Source organism: Nicotiana tomentosiformis, chromosome 3 (genome assembly GCF_000390325.3).
Source record: "Nicotiana tomentosiformis chromosome 3, ASM39032v3, whole genome shotgun sequence".
NCBI lineage: Eukaryota > Viridiplantae > Streptophyta > Magnoliopsida > Solanales > Solanaceae > Nicotiana > Nicotiana tomentosiformis.
In genome coordinates this window covers 16,598,452-16,621,959 of record NC_090814.1, presented here as the reverse complement: position 1 = coordinate 16,621,959, position 23,508 = coordinate 16,598,452, and the positions used below count along the sequence as shown (strand labels likewise).

At 37.1% G+C, this 23,508-nt stretch overlaps 1 protein-coding gene across 1 annotated transcript; it reads right to left on the bottom strand.

Moving 5' to 3' along the window:
• Positions 1–9,490: 9,490 nt before the first annotated feature.
• LOC138907418 (uncharacterized) lies at positions 9,491–11,113 on the bottom strand. Its single transcript, XM_070198016.1, has 3 exons — positions 10,715–11,113; positions 10,435–10,621; positions 9,491–9,828 (listed from the first exon to the last, which is right to left on the bottom strand). Exons 1-3 carry the CDS (start codon positions 11,111–11,113, stop codon positions 9,491–9,493), a joined length of 924 nt encoding a protein of 307 aa, XP_070054117.1.
• Between the last annotated feature and the right edge of the window lie 12,395 nt (positions 11,114–23,508).

Sequence of the window (23,508 nt, the reverse complement as noted above, 5' to 3'; positions counted from 1 at the left end):
AAATTTAAAAACTCACTCTATGAAGCTTTAGGCTAAAACCCCAATTTTTTCTTTAAAAATTCATAATCCAATTAACAAAAATGAAGAAAATATCACGAAATATAATCACAAGTGGGTCAAGAATGCTTACCCCAAGTCACATGGTGAAAATTGCTCTAGGAATTGCCTCACTCCGAGGTCTATAGCTCCAAATATGAACAAAATGACCAAACCCTCGATTTAAAAGCTTCTGCCCAGCCATTTCTGCTTTTGCGGACACATGAGCCGCTTCTGCGATGTCGATTTTGCGACACGAGCTCCGCTTCTATGGACTCCACTAGCCAGCTGACCCCTTGTACCTACAGATCTCAATCTACTTCTGCGCAACCGCATATGCGAAGCCAAACGCGCTTTTGCGCTAAAGTTCGCATCTGCGCCCAAGACCATCGCTTCTGCGATGCCGCAAATTTCCGCTTTTGCAATCTACCTTGCCCAGGACTCACCTCGCTTTTGCGATGACACTGCCGCTTCTTCGAACTAGCGCCCAAATTCCCGCAGGTGCGGTCACACCAGAACCTTTGCCAATTTAGCCTTAGCTAAAATTTGCAAAATGATCTGAACCTCGTCCGAAACTCACCCGAGCCCCTCGGGACCCTGTACGAATATACCAACGAGTTCCATAACATAACACGAACCTACTCGAGGCCTCAAATCACACATAACAATATCGAAATGGCGAATCGCACCTCAATTCCAACTTAGTGAACTTTAAATCTTTCAACTTCCAAAACTCGCGTCGAAATATATCAAATCAACTCGGAATGAACCCAAATTTTGTATACAAGTCCCAAATGACATAACGAAGCTATTCAAATTCCCTAAACTACAATGCAAGCCCGATATCATCAAAGTCCACTCTCGGTCAAACTTATAAACTTTCCAAAGCATCGAATCCTTCTATAAATATCCAAATGCCAATCCGGGCATACACTCAAGTCCAAAATACCATCCGGACCTAACGGAGCCCTCAAAACTTCGTTCCGGGGTCAAATTCACAAAAGTCAAACTTGGTCAACTCTTCTAACTTAAAGCTTCAACGATGAAATTCATTCTTCCAAATCAAACTCCGGATCACCTGAAAAACCAAAACCGATGATACACACCAGTCATAATACATCATACGGATACTCATGCCCCCAAACTACCGAGCGAAGAGCAGATACTCAAAACAACCAAACGGGTCGTTATATTCTGACTCAGATTTGATTTTATTTCATGATTCCAACCTCGATTTTAGTGTTTGATTAATAATTTGAATTAAAAAATTGGGGGATTTTAGTAAAGACTTTTCTAAAACACAAATTGATTATTTGGAGGCTCATTTCAGGTCAGAATTTGATGATTTTGGTATGGTATGACTCGTATCAGAATGGATGTTTGGAATTTGTGAGTTTTGTCGGGTTTCGGGGTGCGTGCCCGAATTTGACTTTTTGAGTTGACTTTTTTTATTTTAGTTAAAGATCTTATCTTTATTAATCGAAATTGGTTTTTTTTGCATTGTTTGTTAATATTAAGTTATTTTTGGCTAGATTTGAGCCGGGGAGGTGGATTTTAAGGGAAAAGCTATTTTTGAGTGATGAATTGGCCAAATTGAAGTAAGTATCTTGCCTAACTTTGTGTGGAAAAAATTACTCCTTAGGATTTGGGTTGATTATACTATTGAAATTATGTGAAATATGTGTATACGAGGTGACGAGTGTGTATACGGAATTATATGGTATTTGACCAGTTTAGACTCGTATGCTTCTTTCATGCATTAAATTGAAGTTGTTAGTACATGTTCTATCTTTTATTGTCAAGTTTACTCTTATATGCGTAAATTGTTAATTACACTAACTTGTTGAATTCATGCCTTTGTCAGTTACATGCCTTGTTAAATAATTCTTTGTAATCATGCCTTTATTTATAAACTGTCATCATTTGCTATTTGACTTGGTGAGCTATCATACAACTATCTTATCCGCTTTGTGACTTTCTTTATTTAGTTCCTTTATTGCGTTTAATTTTGTAAAATGCCATAGTTTGTTCGTTTAATTCATATTGTTTGGGATTTCGAGGTGTTGGATATTCTCCATTGTATTTGTGATTCTTTAATGTTCCATACGTTTCATCTTCTTTTGTGTTGATATTTCCTAGACACTAGTGTTGAGTTGTTTATGTTCATAATTTGATATTGTTGGGATCGGATTTCATGCCATAACGAAAAAGAAAAAATTATAACATGGAGAGATAAGGACGGATGATATGATATACGCCGCAATAATATTTTATACAAATATATATATATTTGTAGATCAGGATGCACTCCGCAACAGAGAAGACTTATTTTATTGTGTTGACTGTTGTTACTGTTTCGTGGATTGAATTTTAATTAAGGAATTATCAACATGCTTTATTTTATGTGACAATCTTAATATAGAACTCTTTATCTCTCTCGTCGTTGTACTATTTTTAAAAAGGTTATCCCATTTTACTTTCATCGGATCCTCAAATTAAACTCATTATCCATTTGATATTTTCCTTTACTTAAAATTGTTACCACATTTTACTTTAACAAATTCTATACTTAATTCATTAAGTTATCTGATGTTTTATTTTGTTTAAAAATGTTATTTTTACATTATTGATTTCTAGCTAAACTCTTTTGATACTCTATTTTTGTATAAACTGTACTTTATTTTACTTTATCTGATTTCTAAAATAAACTCATTATCTTATTTAACGTCTTACCTTATTCAACATTTGTTATTACACCTTATTGTATTTAAATAAATCTCTCAAACATTTTATTTGGCAATTGAAACGAATGCAATGTACATGGTGTTACACCCTATTTTGCATGAGTCAAAAGAAGATTCACCTAGTAGTTTCCATGTTGATGATAAAAGAGAGTGGCCACTTAATATTTAAAGGTATACTAAGGTACCTATTTAATTATTAAGATCATTATCCTATTAATCTATTTACCAGTGAGATTTGGGTAAGGGTTCTGGTTCTTCTAAGGAGAAGTTATTAGGCACCCCTTAGAATCTACCTAAGATAGCTCCATTGGACTTTAGGCTAGATTTGGGGAATTAAATATCTATATTCTACTTAGTTAGTGCATAAAAGTGAATGCCTTACTCCATGTCATGTTTAAAACTTATCATTTTGCAAAATAGGATAGTGTATGCATTTGAGAAGAGTTTAGGTTTCATAAAGTCTAAAGGTTTATATCTATATGAGTGGAAGAAATTTAGAAAGTATTCCCATAATTTTTATATTTGTAAACTTTGAAAATAATGGCTAAGTTTGAAATGTTTCCCCTTTTGAAAGAAAAAAAATGGCTATTTGCATAACTTTTACATAGTAAAGATTATTTGGAAAAATGGATTGAGGTGTACCTTAAAACTAGTTTCAAATCTTTGCATCCAAGTTTAGAAGAAAACCGTTTGAAATTCTTTGATTGCAACTATGTTTGTTTGGTTTGTAGAAAACTCGACTTTGAGATTATTTGCCCAATTCTGGCCTTTGAAGAAAGGAGGTTGTCGACTTTTCAAATCAGTTTTAAACTTCGAAAATTCATGAAAAACGGTTAGTATGGATGAAAGTGATAATTGGATAATAGAAATAATTAAACAAGTTGAAGCTATTTAACTGATATAAGAGACGGTCATTCCTTTTGATTTTACCTATGGTATTTTAGGTTGCCTAGGTTTCTGAAAAATCAAAGAACAATAAAGAAGAAAATATTCACTCAATATCGTCAGTGTTATATATACATTGAAGCAGCATCATATTTATGTAAAAGCAATGAAAGAAAAAGAATTAGACTCATGGTTTGGGCCTGAAAAAGGTTAGGCCCAGCGGACAACGAACAGCGGCAACGACTTCCATGACTTCAGACTTAAGGGTTGGAACTTTGGCCTGAGTTCTTGATAATTCAGCAGGCACAGTTCGGTTATATGTACAAAAGAGAAAGGCAGACATTAATGATCAGGCCCAATATGACACTCAAACACAAATAAAATTATGTAAGGCCCAACAATAGAACTGTAACATGTATTGATAATTAAGAGATTCAATAAAATTAATGTAAAGTCAATGATTAAACCTAAAGAGATTATAAAATGTCAATGATTAAAGGTTTAAGGTAAAATTTCATTCATGGCCAAGATACTCTTTGGATCCCTGGCACTTCAAAGTTCACAAGGGTTTCAGGGACCCCGAGCAGTGCTTGTGTCAGGGAGGGCATCTCAACCACAAACTAAATCTTACTCCTAAATACCCTTAACCACTCACACTAACTCTTCTCTATAGGTTTAAGTCCCAATGAGGCACTCACTGCAATTCTAACACAATAACAATTAGACAAAGACATATACATTTCTCACAGAAACTACACAGAGTAATATAGACAACATCATGGGGATCACAATCCAAACACAAGTATATGGGTCATTGTTAATACTTCCAACATGTTCAATGATATATAAAGAAAACAATTATAGGTGCAAACAGAGGAAGAGAATACCGACAGATTATCTTAGAAGCCTAAACAATTAAGTTAAGTGACTCAAGGAGTAGAAAAGATACATACATCAACCTTATTGATCATACTAACAAGTTCAAGTTTGAATTCGTAATATTTTAACAGCTATCAGACTATACTCAAATTTATCAGGGGCTCATAGGCTTACTAAGAGTTAATACATTCATGTAAACATAGTACATTATTCAAACAGGGCAGGCATACCATTGAGTTTTTTTAAGTTCTTTGGTGATCATAGTTTAACTTATGTTCCAAATCCTATTATATTAACAAGGTTCACATTATTCTTTATATGATAATACAGTTCTAAGAGAGAAGTATGAGAGCACATACATAAATATCCTTCACATGAAAGACAAGCATGCAGTTTGTTAAAAAATAAAATGAGTGCAAAAACTTAAGAGAGGATACAAAGACACATACAAGAGATGTTCTTAAAGGGTTATAAGACTATAGAGGATAGTTGAGGATCAGATGACGTAGAGTTAGATTAACAGGCTCATTACATAAGCTTCATAACAATGGAAGTTTCACATATATTAAGTAGACATGATCCTAATAGCAGGATAGTCAGTCCAGGTAAACAGATTGAGTGTGATAGTTTAGATATGAAGAAGTTCAGTTTAGCATAGCCAATCCGAGAGATAATGCACAAATACAACAGATACACCTCTTAACCATGAGGACAATCAAGGGCATAGATTAAGCTAGGTTAACAATAGCTGACCAGAATACATGTAAAATTGACTGCAGAAACTCATTTAGGACTTAGGTCAATCACTTCATGACATATTTGTACAATGGAACTCACAAGTGTGACCATACAAACATGAAAATTAACAGAAGACCTTCACAATGATATTTTTAAGGAATTACAAAATCACATAACACATTCAAAGAAGCAGACAACTCAAACAACTAAGCTGATGCATTTGACTAAAATGACAGGCATGTATTAGCCTTTAAGTGTTCACAATTACCATAGTCCCAACTTTATTTAAAATAATAATTCAAGTTCATGACATTGATCAACAGGTTGTAATTTTAATCAATGTGAGATTGGCAAAACAGGCATGAAGAGCTCAACATGACATAAGAAAGTTTAAGATCAGAGCATGTGCAGAGAATCGTTAAGGTCTATTGATTAACTAAAGAAAATCAACAACACTTAGATCATTCAACTTAGAGAAACATTCATTAAGTTCACAAAGATAGTCAATTAGCATTGATTTAACTTCAAATTATTAAATAGACAGTTGGCTCATACATACAATATAAAGTCATAATTATCAATTATAAACCAATAACGTACATTATGGACAAAATAATCAGCAGAGAATAACAGGGCAAATATGATTTCAATTTAAATAATTAAAGAGAGGAAAGGTCGATATGCACTAACCTTCCTTTGAGTAGCAAACCAAACAGAGGTTTTGTTTAGTCATTTGGGAACCAAAGCTCAAACTTCGACAAGTGAATAAAACTCAGAACCGGAAAGAGAAGAGATGAGAAATCGATTAAAACCTAGATTTTGATTGAATCTATAAGCTGTTGAATGCTTCGGATTCTATTATTTTTCGTGTATTTGGTTTGATGGGTGAGAGCACTGAAGAATCCAATTTATAGTGGCATTCAATACCTTAGGATTTCAACGGATTCAAAAATGATAGTGAAAAGTGAGGAAGCTCAGATGATACAAGAAAACAAATGAAAATCAAAGAAAGCAGAGAGGAAAACGTGAGAAGATTTACCTGAGTGGGGAAATGCCGTTGTAGGCAAGAGACCATCAGATAAAACCCCAATGTGTAGAGGTCACTACGTCTGACCTCTGGACAAAGAATAATGGTGATGATGATGAAGAAATGGCCATGCATGCCATGGATTTGAATGACCACAGCAATAACATATACAATTTGAAGTTTCATCTTCTAAACTAGGGTTCTTGAATTTGGGGATTTTTAACATTGGTGATGGAATAGGGAAAGAACCGGCGGGATTTGCGGATTTAGGGAGAAATGAGAATGATTTCATGGTCGATTTGTGACCTTGCACAAATTTTTGCAAAGTTCTTGAAGATTGAATTTTGCAGGTAGGAAAGAATAGAGAGCAAAGAGGAAAGGGGCGGCCGAGTCAGAGAGATGAATGATTAGGGTTTTAGGAGATTGGGTCGTCTCTAGGGTTTCAACGGGTTGGAGAATCTGGGCCATTGGATCTTTAGATCAATGACCCTGATAAATTAGGGATTAAATAATTAAAATGGATGCAGTATGACAACCGTTGGATTGTTGAATTTGTACGGTTAATATTAAATATGATGGAGTATTAAAATTAAAGGAAAAATAGGGATAAACGCAGGCCGTTGATCTGAGGGATGGATGGCTGAGCTTGATTATTCTTCTTTTGTAAGTGGTGTGGAAGGGCGATGTGGCATCTGATTGGTTCATTGATAGTGGATCAGATTGCCAAGATGGAAAGAAAGGAGGGGTTTGTACTGGGTCGGATCTTGATTGCGCTTGGGTATTGGGCTGGTTTTAGTATAAGAGATGGCTATTTCGCATTTAATTATGCAATTGCAAATGTAGCCATTTTAATCTTTAACCTTTTAAAAATTAATTTAAATAAACTTAATTAATTCCAATAAAATATAATATAAATTATAATGATCAAATATACTACTAATTACTGTAATTAGTTAATTAACTACTAAATATCTTATCTTCCTATTTACTACAATAATTTTGAAATAATGGGCTACTTCACTAAATTAAGGAATAACCTTGTTAAATTAATTATAAACATATGTGATGAATATGGAAATTATTTTGATAGTTTCAAAATAGTAATATAGTAAATATAATATGTTTCTATTTATATAATTACTAAATTACTAATTAACACCATTAATTACTTAAGAATATGTATTATTAATTAGAAAATATCTTTAACATATTTATTGAAATCAATAAGTACAAATAAATTAATTTTTAAAAGGTGAGTCAAAATTGATCATCAACAATTGTCCCTCTTTGACCGGAGACAATGAAAAAGACATTGAACCACGGCCTAATTTGTCCCGACCTCAGGCATACATTGTAGGAATGGCATATGGGTTTAAAGAAGATTACGAGTTGTAGAATTAGGGAAGGAATTAAGGAAGATTCCGTGAGATTTTGGAGAGTTGGGACCGAATTCTGGCTTTGAATTGCTTACATACCTCGGGCTTAATGAGGATCAGGACTCATGTAGTTTTGGGGTGATGATTTGGAGGAGGCGACACTCACAGAAATTGCCCTAGTATCGTATTATGACGATACCGCGAGATGGAAGATTTAGTACCCATGATAGCTCCGAACTGCGACTTGATTTGAAATATTTGAAGAATTAGAGTTCCATTGATCGTATTTGAGTTTGAGTTCTTATCTTAGGCCCGCTTATGAGTTTGTTGTCCCTCATAGCATTGTAGTTTGGTTTGCTGTTTAGAAAAAGTTCCACGGTGCGATGTATGTTCCTACAAAAACAAAATACACACATACTCATATGTCGTAATGCAGCTATGTCAAGATGTGATGTAAATGATGCAGGAATGATGATGCATGCCTGCCGGCTAGTTATATAGGAGTAGTTGACTTGCAATATAGAATGTATCTCCGCGTGATAGAAGTAGTTGCATTGAAATGTAAAGTATCTCTGTATGATAGGAGTTTATGACTTGAAAACGTAGTCATGCCTGTAAGCTGCATGAGCAAAACATCAAAACATTCAAGATAAAATAAAGAAGTAAGGAGCATGCCCATTAGATACTCTTGACTGCAAAAACTAAATCGTGGTTTTCGATTGGCAGCACAATGGTGAAGAGGTTTGCAACTATCTACTTGCGATCTCCGGTGTGGTGGATTTCTATTGCGGAAAGCACCCATTGGAAAAGCTAACGGCTTGTTATATATAGGGCTTTTATTGGCAAAATCGACAACTCGATTTGTAAAGAGCGCTCCGATTGATTGAGTTGACAGTTTGCTATATACTTGGCTTCAGTTGGCGGGGACAACAACTCACTAGATATAACATGCACCTCTTGGTCGAGCAGACAGTTTGCTATTTATAATATGTTCTACTTGGTTGATACGACGGTTTGCTATTTACAATATATCCGCTTGGTTGAGAAGACGCGTTTTCATCTATATGAAGAAAAATTTAAATAATGAAAGAGTGATGATAGTTATGAGAGAGTGGAGGATCCGCCATTGCCCCAACATTGCCTTGTGTCCTATCGGTCATGCATTGAAAGAAACGTTCTTAGCAGGGGGGTGTTGATTTGTGTCGACCGTAGAATCCTGGCTTTGCCCCGGGCCTGGTGAGGTTATGCCATGAAGTTCAGTAGGTGGAACAGTAGTTGTTTTTTAGAAAAAATTTGAAAATCATTTGTCTTATGGAAAATGTCGTCATTCCAAATTATGACATGTTTGGGAGATTCCTCAGATGAAAACGTTGTTTCTGGAAGACTCTGATCCATCGATGTCGATCCTCTGAGATGCTTCTAATGACGTGGCTTCTTGCCACTACGATTGCATCCTAATCTAAATTTATGTGTTACAAAGGTTTTCCTAGGGCTATGACAGAACCTTTTCAGGTTGCCTACGTATCCGAAATGGAATTAGTTCTGAACGTAGTTCATGGGTAATGGTAAAGAAAATATGATGATGACTGAGCCTGACCCAGGTAGCCTACATATCCAAATCGAATCAGGTCAAAACGTAGTTCGATTACAATAGATGCAAAATGATGAGATTCAAAATGAAGTGGCCGAGTCAGACTCAGATTGCCTACGTATCTAGATGGAATCAGGCCAGAACGTATTTCAATTACTATAGATTACTAAATCCGATGAGGATTGCCTACGTATTCTTTCCAAAGAAAATCAAGTTACTCCTGCCTGACCCGTATCCATTTTGCGTCATCCAACTTGGCTTCTTGAATGACCCTTAAAGATAGTATCTCGACCTTTATGGGTATCATAGCTTCGGTGCCAAATACCAACATGTATGGAGTTTCCCTAGTGGATGTCTGATAACCCAGTAAGGCGAAAGATAATTTCTCGTGCCATTGCCTATGATTATCCACTATATTTCGTAGAATCCTTTTAATGTTTTTGTTGGCTGCTTCAACTGCTCCATTCATTTGCGGTTTGTATGCTGTAGAGTTACGGTGGACGATTTTGAACTTCTCACAAATTTTCCTCATGAGGTCACTGTTGAGATTGGCTGTATTGTCAGTGATGATTAAGTCAGGTATCCCAAATCAGCAGACTATGTTGTTACGTACGAAGAGTACCACCACTTTATTCGTGATGGTTTTGTATGTAGAAGCTTCGACCCTTTTGGTGAAGTAATCAATTGCTACCAAGATAAAATATAATCCATTAGATGTAGCAGGCTCTATAGTTCCGATTACGTCCATTCTCCAAGCAGCAAACGTCCAAGGAGAAAGAATTACATTCAACTCATTAGGTGTAACCCGGATGAAATCCTCGTGGATCTGGCACTAGTGACACTTCTACACACAGCGGATACTATCACTTTCCATGGTCATCCAAAAGTATTTGACTCTTAAAATCTTCTTGGCTAAGGTGAAGCCATTCATGTGAGGTCCGAATGTCCCTGCATGTATTTCTTCTAGCAATCTGGTTGCTTCAGCAGTATCTACACATCTTAATACACCCAAGTCTGAGGTCCTCCTTTACAGGACTTCCCTGTTGAGGAAAAGGTTATTTGCTAGCTTTCTGAGCGCTCGCTTATGACCGTTGGTGGCATTATTTAGCTACTCTCTTATTTCGAGAAACCTTTTGATGTCGTAGTATCATGACTTACCGTACGGCTCTTCATCTACATAGAAATAATATGCATGCTGATCCCTGATCTCTACCTCAATAGGGTCGATGTAATTCTTATCTGGATGTTGGATCATGGATGACAAGGTTACGAAAGCATAGGCAAACTCGTTCTGGATCCTGGGAATGTTCTTGAACTCGATCTTTTTGAACTTCTTACAAAGCTCCTTTACGCAATGCAGATATAGAAGGATTTTGACGTTCTTGGTAGTCTATTATCCTTGAACTTGATGTATCAACATATCAGAGTCTCCTATGACCAGAATCTCCTTGATGTTCATGTCAACTGCCACCCTAATTCCGAGGATGCATGCTTCGTATTCGGCCATATTATTGGTGCAGGGGAACCTTATCTTTCCTGATGCTGGGTAATGTTGTCCTGATTCTGAAACTAAGACTGTCCCAATTCCTATTCCTTTGTAATTTGTCGCTCCGTCGAAGAACATTCTCCATCCTGTGTATGACTCTACAATGTCTTCTTCGGCGAAAAACACTTCTTCATCCGAAAGGTATGCAGTGAACGGCTCATAATCTTTGTCCACTAGATTCTCTGCAAGATGATCAGCTAAAGCTTGTCCTTTGATGGCCTTCTGCGTTACGTACACAATGTCGAACTCGCTAAGAAGGATCTGCCATTTGGCCAATTTTCCTATAGGCATCGGCTTCTGAAAGATATACTTGAGTAGGTTGAGCTGGGATATTAGATGTTTGGTGTATGATGATATGTAGTGCCTCAACTTTTGGGCTATCCAAGTCAAAGCACATCAGGTGCGCTCTATCAGAGTGTATTTGGCTACACACAGTGTAAACTTCTTGCTTAAGTAGTAGATAGCTTGATCTTTTATCTCGGTATCATCGTGTTGTCCCAACACACATCTCAATGCATTATCGAGAACCGATAAGTATAACAATAATGGCTTCCTAGGCTCAGGAGGAACTAACAGTGGTGGATTTGACAAGTACTCCTTGATCTAGTTGAAGGCTTTCTGACACTCTTCTGTCCACTTTGTAGCGACATCCTTTTTCAGCAGCTTGAAGATAGGGTCGCAAATTATCGTAGACTGGGCTATGAATCTGCTGATGTAATTTAACCTGCCAAGGAAACTCATCACATCCTTCTTGCTTTTGGGTAGTGGTAAGTCTTGAATGACTTTGATCTTTGAAGAATCCAATTCTATCCCTTTCTCACTTACGATGAAACCTAACAATTTTTCGGCAGGGACTCCGAATGCCCATTTTGTAGGATTCAACTTCAAACTATATCTTTGCAAGCGTTTGAAAAAATTTCTTCAGGTCGTCCAAATGTTCTGCACTCTTTTGAGATTTGATAATGATGTCATCTACATATACCTTGATCTCTTTATGGATTATGTCATGAAAGAGGGTCGTCATGGCCCTCATATAAGTAGCACCAGCGTTCTTGAGGCAGAATGGCATGACTATATAGCAATAAACTCCCCAAGGCATAGTGAATGATTCCTTTTTTGCATATTCTTCATACATCAGGATCTGATGGTACCTGGCGAAACAATCCATGAATGACTGCAGCTCGTGCTTCGTGCAATTGTCAATAAGGGTATGAATGTTTAGTAAAGAGAAATCATCTTTTGGACTGGCCTTGTTAAGATCTTGATAATCCACACATATCTTGATCTTCCTATCCTTGTTTGGTACCATACGATATTTGCCAACCATGTGAGATAATTGGTGACTCTTACCACGTTTGCCTCTATCTGTTTGGTTACTTATTCTTTTATTCACAAACTGAATTTTGTCTTGAACTTTCTAAGTTTTTGTTTTACTGGCAGTCTGGCAAGATCTGGAGGAAATCGATGTGAAATGATGTCGGTGCTTAATCCAGGCATGTCGTCATACGACCATACGAATACATTGATGTACTGTCGAAGGAGCTCGACCAATTTTTCTTTTCGCTCTGCTTCTAAATGGATGCTGATTCGTGTTTATTTCACGTCTTCTTTGCTTCCCAGGTTGACTACCTCTATTTCTTCAAGGTTAGACTTTTTCTGGCTTCCCAACTATTCGATCTCTTGTAGCAGATTATCTGGCATCATGCTTTTGTCGTATTCTTCATAATCTGGATCACTTTGCTCGAGGGTTTCATTACATGTCATAATAACGGAATGTGGGTTTTTATCATTTTGATTACTGAAAAGAAAACTAAATATAAATGAAGCGATAAATAAGTTTGCAATAATTTTAAGAAAGCAATTATTTTTATTTCATCAAAGAGGAACGTCTAAGCATTCAAACAGGCAATTGACAAAAGAGTACAGGCACGGTTCAAGCCTCAATTGACAGTGCATTTTTTTAAAAATGTTTTATAATTCCACTCTACCAAGACTCCTGACGAACCAAAGATGGGCTGGCGGTCCAATTCTACAAGTCCTCTACAGGTTCAGCATTCCAAATGTTCGGTGTCTTGATATCAACTTTGTCGCAGAATTCTTCGATCATGGTCACGAACATACTTCCCATTTCATTGAAGATGTCGTCCTCTGGTGTTGAGCTTTGAACTGGACCCAGAACACGCTCTAGCACAAAAGCTTTCTTCCCGAAGCCACCGGTGTAAATCTTTCTAGTTTGAGGCTGATACCCTATGCCGGCTCTACCTTTATTCCCTCTTGGCTCAATCGGTTCTCTTATCCCATCTGATCGAGCTCCCAGCCTGGTCCCTGGTCGGTACCCGTACTTCATCATTTCTCTCATAGCCATCTTTGATCTTTATGGTGACTACATACCCAGATTGTACTCAGTCTCTTCTATCTTTGTGGTCTGTATGATCTCGGCCGCATGAAAAGAAACCCCATCTAATCCTTCTATGAATGGAACTGCATGTTCCAGATAAGCTGACGGGCTCTATTTTCCGTGAACTACAATCTCTTGACAACCCTGCTTGAACTTCATGCATTGATAGAGGGTAGACGGGACTGCCCCTTCCATATGTATCGAAGGTCTTCCCAGCAATAGGTTATATGAGGATGAAATATCCATTACTTGGAACAATATGGGAAACTCAACCGGTCCAATTTACAGAGCTAGATAGATTTCCCCAATGACGTCCATCTGGGACCCATCAAAAGCTCTTACCCTCACATGGCTTTCTTTCACTTCTCTCAGATGAATACCCAACTCTCATATTGTAGAGAGCTGGCAGATGCTGACTCCAGATACTCCATTAATAAGTACTTGGGACACCATTTTATCTCCACATATGACGGTGATGTGTAAAGCTTTTTTATGACCCATGCCTTCTATGGGAAGTTCATCTCTTCGGAAGTTAATCATGTTCGCTTCGACCATCTTCCTGATATTCGGTGCCAGTGCCTCGCTGGTAGTGTTTCTCGACACACTCACCCCACTTAAAACTTTATCAAGGCGTCTTTGTGACTGTCGGAACTCATCAGCAGATCCATGATCGATATATACACAAGGGTTTTCTTCAACTGTTCTTCTACGGAGTATTCTTTAGTTGACATGTTCTTCGAAAATTCTACGGCCTCAATATCTATTATATTCCTCCTATGAATCTGTTCCCTTCCTGGATTCCCTCGGTTTACCTCCTCCATAGCATACCACCTCCCTAACCTGGTCATTCCATGAGCCACTGCGAAATACACCATCTTGCCTTTCCCTTTCTACTGATATGTCCACAGAACTGTTTTGTATTCCTGATCCTTCTCATCTCTGATAGCGGTGGTGGACTATTTCTAGTATGTTTGGACCATCACTGTAGGTTTTAACTATACGGTGATAATCAGAGTCCTTCAAGGTGGAACCCTTACAGCCTTAGTGTTTCCTATTGTGATGATGGTTCCTTTCAAGTCACACTCTTCATCCAGGGTGATCATATTAGCTCCTTGATTTCGGTGGTTTGACAGTGGGTTATGGTTCATATTAGGTGGAGCTGGGGAGCACTGAATGGCTCCACTATTGATCAATGACTCAATTTTATTTTCCTGTTTGAAGCAATCCTCAATATCATGTCCCGGTACACCTAAATGGTAGATTTAGTCGGGGTGCATAGGTGGGTTGATTTTGATGAGTGGTAGTTTGAACTAGAGCATATGGTCATGGTGGATTTGGATTTGTATGGGTGCGAGGTGGGTTATATTGAGGTTGGAGATTGTAATATGATTGTGAGTTGTATACTGGTGCATAAGTAGGTGGATGTGGAGGATGGGTGTTTGGAGAGTTAGGGTTATTTCCATGATGGGGATTTGACTGGTAATAGGGAACGATTTCTAATACCTCTTCCTTTTTCTTCTTTTCGCTGCCTATTAAACCGGATTGTATTGCTTTGCTAGCTACTTGCAATGTGGCCATAGATTGTACCTTGCCGGACTTTATGCCTTACCCTAAATAGTCTCTCATCTTAACATGTTCGGGGAACTTCTGCCCCATCATGCCCATCATTTTCTCAAAGTAGATTCCTTCCTGATCTTTGATGAAGTACTTAGTCAACTCACTATCATCTAATAAGGGTTGTGCTCTGGCGGCCTCCAACTTCCATCGACGTGCATACTCTTAAAATGATTCTAACGGCTTCTTATGCAAGTTTACCAGGGCGAACCTATCAGGGTTAATTTCTGTGTTCAACCGAAAATGGTTCATGAAATCTTCTGCCATATCCTGCCACTCCCTCAAATTTCTAGGATCATGGCAAGTGTACCAAGTAAGTACCTCCCCTGTCAAACTCCTTATGAATAACTTCATCCTCAACTTCTTGTTTCTTCGTACTCCAACTAGCTTATCGCAGTAGGCTCTCAAATGTACATGGGGTTCACCTGTCCCATCAAATATGTCTAACTTCGGAGGCTTATACCCTACCGACATGTCAACATAAGGGTGTATACATAGATCCTCATAATCTAGACTTTCGCTTCCTCTAGCGACCTAAAGGTTCTTCATTTGTTTCCTCAATGCTCGCAACTGTTCGGACACCAATTCTTTCTCCTTATACTTAGCTTCCCTTTTCATTTCAGCATATTGATCAACTTCGTAAGGCAGCCTAACCGTGACGGGCACTGTGAAAGTGGGTTCTAAAATGGCATATATAGGAAGAGCATATCGCTCGTGTGAATCGGTGTGTGTCATGGGTATGTGCTGGTTTTGATTGGCGGTGAAGGTGATACCATCACGAGGAGGGGTATGAATTGTATTGGTAGCGACCGGTGGATTTCAAGGTGTTTGAACGAAATTTAGTATATAAGGGGTGTGTTTGGGAGGATTTTGTGGGTTTGTAGGGGTTACTAGGGGTATAATCTAGGTTGTAAGGATTGATGTCGGGGTATTATTTGCTTGGCGAGTAGTTAAAGGAAAGTGTTCGAGGATCAAATCTAGTAAAGGAAAACGGGGTGGCTGTGGGAGCGTCGTCATGGCCAGATGCGCCATTCCTGAATGTGTTGCACTTCTTCCCTTAGTGATTCTGTCTCTTGGGCCATCGTAGCAACATGTTCATCATTTTGAGTATCATCCTTTACTCCCGATCACCCCGGGCTATCAACTATTACCAAAGCATATTCGTTCGGGTTATCTGTGGCAGACATCTTCCCTTTTGATCTCAAATTGTATGGTGGTTCCGCTAGTTTTGGGTCAACACAAACAAACTTCTTCCTTTGGGGAATAATAATTAAGTAATACAAGAAAAAAAATTAAAGAAAAAGAACAGAAGTCAGTTTCAGTGTTTGCATAAATAATGGGCACACAGAGCAGTTAGTTCACTTATTCAAGAAAACACGTTTCCTAATGTTCGAGGGACCTCTCTTTGCCGGAGGTAGGCCTAAGTCGCGAATTTTGACAAATAATTAGATTCGACTCATTCAGATCCGAAGCAAACTTTGGTATTAATTAATAATATTTGGATTGTAATAAGCGGGAGCAAAGGTTACAACAATGTTTTCAACATTCATAAGATTACATGGGCTCAACAGACTTGTCCTTAGGGAAATGGAATGGTTCAAGATAAAAGATGGGGAAAAGGGTAAATTCAACCATCTTCTAACAAACATCCCCAGAATCATTCCCCATGTCTTCTTCCTCTTCCGGCTCCTCTTTTGGATCTTCTTCAAATTCTTCCTCTTCATAATCATTGAACTCGGGCTCCTCTGCCGGATCTTCTTCTTGTTCTGTCTCAAATTCAATTTGTATACACTCGATCACTCGATCATCATCCTCTAGAGGTGGCAGCATATGGTCAACTGACCCTGGGACCACTTGGCAGTGCATAGAAGTAGTCACAAGGTAGTGCAGAAAAATATCATGAAGATTTACAAGGTCGCCACTGCATCTTCCAACCAGGCTATTCCTTCTCTGGTTGGTCGGGCTAGATCATCTTCTTCATTGATCCAGATATAGTATTCTGGAGTGCACCGCTACTTCTGACCCATTGGCATCATAATTAGATCATTCCACTCCTCCTGAAGTCTCCTTATCCTTGGTATCGGGATCTGCCCATTGTACTTGTCTTCATACAGTGTCGTCCTCGTCCAAAGAGGTACATCTTGAATCAATCCAAACTGCCTGAGAACTCGTATGGGTGCATATGGTTAGATGCCCTCGAGTCCTATCAGCTCGATAAAATACTTCTAGGGAGTCCTTAAAATTGCCCTACCACTCAGCCATGATAGCTTCCAATTTATCCACTCGCTACTTAAATTGGCGAGTATCTCTCTCCATTCTTCATGTCCATGAGGGGAGACCCAATGTCTCATTCTCTCACTATGACTTCGAATCATGTTGCTAATGACCACAAAGTAATCAAATGTGGCCTCTCGTTGAAAGAAGTGCTATGTGGCCTATATTTGGAGCAACAAGCTGCAGCCCTTGAAGAAATCGTACCCCCGGGAACATGCAAAGATTGCTCTAAGAATTTCTGCTAACACCATAGGTACCAAGGTGTCTTGGAGGTTACCTCGGAATGTTTCCAAAACCACAAGTAGAAAATTGATATTGATTTGTCCTCTCCTTTGTGGGAAAACCAACAATCCTAACATCATCAAAGAGAAGGTTATGGGTCAGAGTCTTTCCCAGGTTGCCTGATTGCACTGAAACTCTCCCAAATATCATTCATAGCTCTCTCGATGTCCAAACTTGTTGAACAATTGGTCTAGGCTTACCTATCCATCTTCAATGTTCCATAAACTTCGACCACCCGCCAAACCCAAGGCATCGAGAAACCTGTATCCGGGCATGGTGACCGGTAGTATTGGCTTCCTCCCAGTAAATGGCAGCTCTGTGAAGCTATTAACTTCTTCCAATATTGGCACTAACTCACAGTCAGCGAACTTGAAAACCACTTGGCTAGATCCCAGAATTCTATCAGCAAGCGGGTAAGCACCCTGTTGGCCTGGATGTTCAGTAACACAGTCAATGCTCCTAGGTGTGTCCTTATTTCGTCCCCATGCTCTCGGCGGATTTTCTTCCACCATTTCTTTAGATTGTATGGTGCTCCCATGACCATATTGATTTCGGAGATATTCTGGTTGATTTCTATTTTTGAAGAGGGTAGAAAAAGGGTTTGATAAATATTTGCTCCGGAACTTTAGTGTCTCGTCATGATTAGTTCGTCTTTCCACAAAAGTCATGTCATTGGGTGCATGAGTCATTGACATTAGGGTGATTTTCCTAATTGTGTGTCGATGCCAAGGACCGACTCACCTACAGTTTATGCAATATGACTTATGTTTGCTAGAGTAGAGTATTTCCTAATTTTAAGTTGGACTGAATACTGCAAGAAATTATGTCAGTTGACTTGACAAAGCCATTATCTGAAACTAGAGAATTTTGAAAGAAGGTTCGGAAGGGTGTAAAAGACAACCCTCCCGTACCATTGTGTGTGATGGTATACGGCCAAGACTCGATAGGAAAGAGTGTGATGACAGTATATATAAAGTGGTAACAAATATTAGTAATAATATTGAAGCAAGCAGATAAGTACATAATGAGCAAGTAAGGAGGTAAACACGTATTTGCAAAATTAAGCACAATTAATGCAGTATATTAACAATCCTAAATTACAGATCTAGTCCAAGTAAGCTAAGGTCAAAACCTAAGTGTAATCCTCAGCAAAGTCGCCATGTTGTTGTACCATATTTTGTACGAGTCAAAACAAGATTTAACTACTAGTTTTTCTGTGGATGATAAAAGAGAGTCGCCACTTAATATTTAAAGGTATACTAGGGTACCTATTTAATTATAAAGATCATTATCCTATTAGTATGCTAACCAGTGAGATTTGGGTAAGGGTTCTTGATCTTATAAGGGGGAGGTGTTAGGCAACCCCTAGAATCTACCTAAGGAAGCTCCATAGGACTTTAGACTAGGTTTGGAAAATTAAATGTCTATAATCTACTTAGTTAGTACTTAAAAGTGTATGGCTTACTCTATGTCATGTTTAAAACTTATAATTTTGAAAGATAGGATAGTATATGCATTTGAGAAGAGTATAGGTTTCATAAAGTCTAAAGGTATATATCTATATGAGTGTAAGAAATTTAGAAAGTATTCCCATAATGTTTATATTTGTAAACTTTGTAAATAATGGCTAAGTTTGAAATGCTTTCCCTTTTGAAGTAAAAAAATGACTATTTGCATAACTTTAACATAGTAAGGATTATTTGAAAAATATGGGTTGAGGTATACCTTGAGAGCAGTTTTAAATCTTTGCATCCAAGTTTAAAAGAAAACCGTTTGAAATTCTTTGATTGCAACTATGTTCGTTTGGTTTGTAGAAAACTCGACTTTGAGATTATTTGCCCAATTCTGGCCTTTGAAGAAAGAATGACTTTTCAAATATATTTTGAACTTCGAAAATTATGAGAAACGATTAGTATGGATGAAAGTGAGAACTGGATAATAGAAATAATTAAATAAGTTGAAGCTATTTAACTAATATAAGAGACAACCCTTACTTTTGATTTTACCTATGTTCTTTTAGGTTGCCTAGGTTTCTGAAGAATCAAAGAAGAATAAAGAAGAAAACATTCACTCAATATTGTCTGTGTTATATACACATAGAAGTAGCAACATATTTATGTAAAAGCAATGAAAGAAAGGGAATTGGACTCATAGTTTGGGCCCGAAGAAGGTTAGGCCCAGTGGACAACGAACAACGGCAGCTGCTTCCATGACTTCAGACTCAAGGGCTAGAACTTGGGCCTGAGTTCTTGAGAACTCAGCAGGCCTAGTTCAGTTATATGTACAAAAGAGAAAGGTAGACATTAGTGACTAGGCCCAATATAACATTAAACACAAATAAAATTATTGTAAGGCCCAACAACAGAACTGTAACATGTACTGATAATTAAAAGATGCAATAAAATTAATGTAAAGTCAAAATAGAGTAAACAGGTTTGTAATGAGGTCTTTCTTTTATTTTTAACTAAACCTAAAGAGATTAACAAATGTCAATGATTAAAGGCTTACGGTAAAATTCCATACATGGCCAAGATACTCTTTGGATCCCTAGCACTTCAAAGTTCACAAGGGTCCCAGGGACCTCGAGCAGTGCTTGTGTCAGGGAGGACATCTCAACCATAAACTAAATCTTACTCCTAAATACGCTTAACCACTCACACTTACTCTTCCCTATAGGTTTTAGTACCAATGAGGCACTCACTGCAACTCCAACACGGTAACAATAACACAAAGACATATATATTTCTCATAGAAACTATACAGAGTAATATAGATAATATCACGGGGATCACAATTCAAGCACAAGTACATGGGACATTGTTAATACTTTCAACAAGTTCAAGGATACTTAAATAAAATAATTGTAGGTGCAAACAGAGGAAGAGAATACCAACATATTATCTTAGAAGCCTAAATAATTAAGTCAAATGAGTTAAGGAGTAGAGAAGTTACATACTAACAAGTTCAAGTTTGAATTCGCAATATTTTAATAGCTATATGACTATGCTCAAATTTATCAGGGGCTCATAGGCTTACTAAGAGTTAATACATTCATTTAAACATAGTATAGTATATAAACAGGGCAAACATACTGGTGAGTTCTTTTAAGTTCTTTGGTGACCATAGTTTAACTTATGTTCCAAATACTATTATATTAACAAGGTTCACATTCTTCTTTATATGATAATACAGTTCTAAGAGAGAAGCATGAGAGCACATGCATAAGTATCCTTCACATGAAAGACAAGCATGCAATTTGTTAAAAAATAAAATGAGTGCAGAAACTTAAGAGAGGATACCCAGACACATATAAGTGATATTCTTAAAGGGTTGTAAGACTATAGAACATAGTGGAGGATCAGCTGACATAGAGTCAGATTAACATGCTCATTACAGAAGCTTCAGAACAATGAAAGTTTCACATATATTAAGTAGACATGATCCTAATAGCAGGATAGTCAGTCCAGGTAAACAGATTGAGTGTGCTAGTCTAGACACGAAGAAGTTCAGTTTAGCATAGCCAATCCGAGAGATAATGCACAAATACAACAAGTACACCTCTTAACCAAGTTCATGAGGACAATCAAGGCCATATCTTAATCTAGGTTAACAATAGTTGACCAGAATACATGTAAAATTGACTGCAGAAACTCATTTAGGACTTAGGTCAATCACTTCATGACATTTTTATACAATGGAACTCACAAGTGTGGCCATACAAACATGAAGGTTAACAAAAGACCTTCACAATGATGTTTTTAAGGAATTACAAAATCACAGAACATATTTGAAAAAGAAGGCAACTCAAACAACTAAGCTGATGCATTTGACTATAATGACAGGCTTGTATTGGACTTTAAGTGTTCACAATTACCATAGTCCCAACTTTATCAAAACAAATAATTCAAGTTAATGACATAGATCAACGGGTAGTAGTTTTAATTAATGTGAGACAAGCGAAACAGGCATTAAGATCAGAGCATGTGCAGAGAATCATTAAGGTCTATTGATTAACTACAGAAAATCAACAACACCTAGTTTATTCAACTTAGAGAAACATTCATTAAGTTCACAAAGATAGTCAATTAGAATTGATTTAACTTCAAATTATTAAAGAGAAAGTTGGCTCATACATACAATATCAAGGCATAATTATCAATTATAAACCAATAACATACATCACAGACAAAATAACAGGGCAAATATGATTTCAATTTAAACAATTAAAGAGAGGAAAGATTGATATGCACTGACCTTCCTTTGAGCAGAAAACCAAATAGGGCTTTTGCTTAGCCATTTGGGAACCAAAGTTCAAACTTCGACCAGTGAATAAAACTCAAAACCGGAAAGAGAAGAGATAAGAAATCGATTAAAACCTAGATTTTTATTGAAACTCTAAGCTATGTAATGCTTTGTATTATGTTGTTTTTTATGTATTCGGTATAGAGCATTGAAGACTCCAATTTATAATGGCATTGAATGCCTTAGGGTTTCAACGGATTTAAAAATGATAGTGGAGAGTAGTGAAACTCAGATGATGCAAGCAAACGAGTGAAAATAAAAGAAATCAGAGGGGAAAAACGTGGAAAGATTTACTTGAGTGGGAAACAACCGTTGCAGGCAAGCAACCATCGGATAAAATCCCAATGTCTAGAGGTCACTACGTGTGACTTCTAGACAAATAATAATGATGATGATGATGAAGAAATGGCCATGCTGCCATGGATTTGAAAGACCACAACAACAATACAGATAATTTGAAGTTTCATATTCTAGCGAGGGTTTTCGGATTTGGGAATTTTGAACTTTAGTGATGGAATAGTGAAAGAACCGACAGGATTCGAAAATTTAGGGAGCAATGAGAATGATTTCATGGTTGATTTGTGACCTTGCACAAATTTGTACAAGTTTTTTGAAGATTGATGTGTTTTAGGTGGGATAGAATAGGGAGGAAAGGGGAAAGGGGGCGGCCGATTCAGGGAGATAAATGATTAGGGTTTGAGGGGATTGGGTCGTCTCTAGGGGTTTAAACGGGTTGGAGAGATATGGGCCATTGGATCTTTAGATCAACGGTCTTGATAAATTAGGAATTAAATAATTAAAATGGTGTAATATGACAACCGTTGGATTGTTGGATTTGGACGGTTAAAATTTAATCTGATGGAGTATTAAAATTAAAGGAAAAAAAGTAGGGATAAACACGGGTTGTTGATCTGAAGGATGGATTGCTAAGATTGATTGTGCTTCATTTTTGAGTGGTGTGGAAAGGCGACATGGCAAGTTCTGATTGATTCATTGAGAGTGGACTGGATTGCCTAGATGAAAAGAGAGGAGGGGTTTTGACTGGGTCAGATCAGGATTTGGCATGGGTATTGGGCTGGTTTTAGTTGAGATGGCCTTTTCGCATTTAATTATACAATTGCAAATGTAGCCATTTCAATCTTTAACCTTTTAAGAATTAATTTAAATGAACTTAATTAATTCCAAATGCAATAAAAATTATAATGATCAAATACACTACTAATTACTATAATTACTTAATTAACTACTAAATATACTATCTTCCTATTTACTACACTAATTTTGAATTATTTTGAAGTAATGGTCTATTTCACTAAATTAAGGAATAACTTTGTTAAATGAATTATAAACCTATGTGATGAATATGGAAATTATTTTGATTGTTTCAAAATAGTAAAATAGTAAAGATAATATGTTTATAATTAGGTAATTACTAAATTACTAATTAATACCGTTAATTACTTAAGAATAGGTATTATTAATTAGAAAATATCTTTAACATATTTATTAAAAATTAATAAGTATAAATAAATAAATTTTTAAATGGAGGGTCAAAATTGGTCGTCAACACATTGTAGCACGTGGACTTTGCCGTGCGAAGGTGATTGATAATGTGGACACGAGATGCCATGCGTGTAAGATTCGGAATTGTGGCTTGTGATTTGTGGTTGTGAGGAGTGGTGCCTCGGAGAAATTCTTGTAGCAATTAATGCATTGGGAGCGATTTGATTACTTAAATTTTCATATATTTTCCTAATTTGAGTTCATTTATATTTCATTTGTGTTATGATTATGTTGCTACTTTATTACCCGTTTA